The 1473-nt window shown below is 53.4% G+C and overlaps 1 protein-coding gene across 1 annotated transcript in view; it reads left to right on the forward strand.

The window, feature by feature from the left end:
* Positions 1-1473, forward strand: part of LOC102761162 (liver carboxylesterase 1-like) — a 27288-nt gene that overhangs the window by 13469 nt on the left and 12346 nt on the right. Inside the window, exon 5 of the mRNA XM_015570958.1 lies at positions 27-270. Coding sequence (XP_015426444.1) covers positions 27-270 — 244 coding nt within the window. The remainder of the gene's footprint in view (positions 1-26; positions 271-1473) is intronic.

Genomic DNA, 1473 nt, shown 5'->3' on the forward strand with positions numbered 1-1473 from the left:
GTTTGCTTACAGAAACTGGGCCTCAGGGTCAGCCTGGGGAACAGGCCAGGCGGGGCCCTGTTATGTCCACTGAGCCCAGGGGAATGGGCCCGGGTGGAGCTAGGGAAGCTCTTGAAGACGCTTCCCCGTGAGCCTCAACTCTGTTCGTCTCTGCTCCCCTCCCAGGTGTTATCTCCCCTGGCCAAGAATCTCTTCCACCGGGCCATCTCCCAGAGTGGTGTGGCCCTCACCTCTGGCATGGTCAAGAAAGACGTCAAGGCCACAGCTCAGGTAGGTCTCCTGCTGGGCAGCCCTTACCCCCTTTGCTCTGCTCCCCTGGAGTCCTCGGGGGCCTGCATTGCCATGGTATTCAGCTGGCGCGCCCAGAACATCCCAGAAGAATGGCTGAGTGGAGGAGCAAGGAGACACCTCACCCTCCCTCCCAGTTTTACTTCTGAGCAAACTGGGCCAGAGAGCAGACACCCCTCAGCGAGGTCAGCGAGGCATCAGGGCAGAGCGGGGACTCAAGCTCCTGACTGGCCTGCCAGCACAGTTACTGTCCACGGACCACACTCCCCAGAGTGTGCATGGTGGGCTGCCAGGCTGAGCATGGGGAGTGGACTGTCACCACGTGTCATCTCTCAGAGGGCCTGAGTTTTGGGGACCCTGCCCCTTGCCACATGTGGGCCTGGAGTGGTTTCTCCCCGAGGGGCCTTGCGACTAGGCTGGGTTCTTGGAGAATGTATTCGTCAATTCATTTGTTGCCTCAACAAATAATTTTTTAAAATATACATATTTTTTATTGATGTCAGAGATGAAGAGAGAAAGATAGAGATGGAAACATCAACGATGAGAGAGAATCATTGATTGGCTACCTTCTGCAGGCCCCACACTGGGGATCGAGCCTTCATCCCAGGCATGTGCCCTGACTGGGAATCAAATGGTGACCTCCTGGTTCATAAGTCTACGCTGAGCCACTGAGCCATGCTGGCCGGGCAACAAATTATTTTGATACAGCCAGACACCTAGCAGCCTTGTGTAGCTTCCATTTAATGAAGGGGACGTTTTAGCAACTACATAATCACACAGTCATACACTGTCGGTCATGGCAGGAGCAGGAAGGAGAGTTACTTAACATCATGACGGAGTTCAGAAGAAGCCCTTAGTCCAGGGTGTAGGGGAAAGGCTCCCTGAAGAAAGTGATCACTAACATGAGATCCCCATGATGAGCATAACCTGCTTGGTGAGAAATGAATGTCCGAGGAAGGGCAGCGATGTTTGCAAGTGTCCTGTGGCAGGAGAAAGTGTGTGTGTGTGTGTGAGAGAGAGAGAGAGGGAGAGAGAGGCTGAGAGAGAGAGATTTGTTCCACTTACTCATGAATTCATTGGTTGCTTCTTGTGTGTGCCCAGACAGGGGATGGAACCCACAACCTTGGTATATCGAGATGACGCTCTAACCAATTGAGCTACCTATTCAGCTTCCCTCTGATTTGA

This window comes from Myotis davidii, unplaced genomic scaffold (genome assembly GCF_000327345.1).
Source record: "Myotis davidii unplaced genomic scaffold, ASM32734v1 scaffold3428, whole genome shotgun sequence".
In the NCBI taxonomy this organism is placed as follows: Eukaryota; Metazoa; Chordata; class Mammalia; order Chiroptera; family Vespertilionidae; genus Myotis; species Myotis davidii.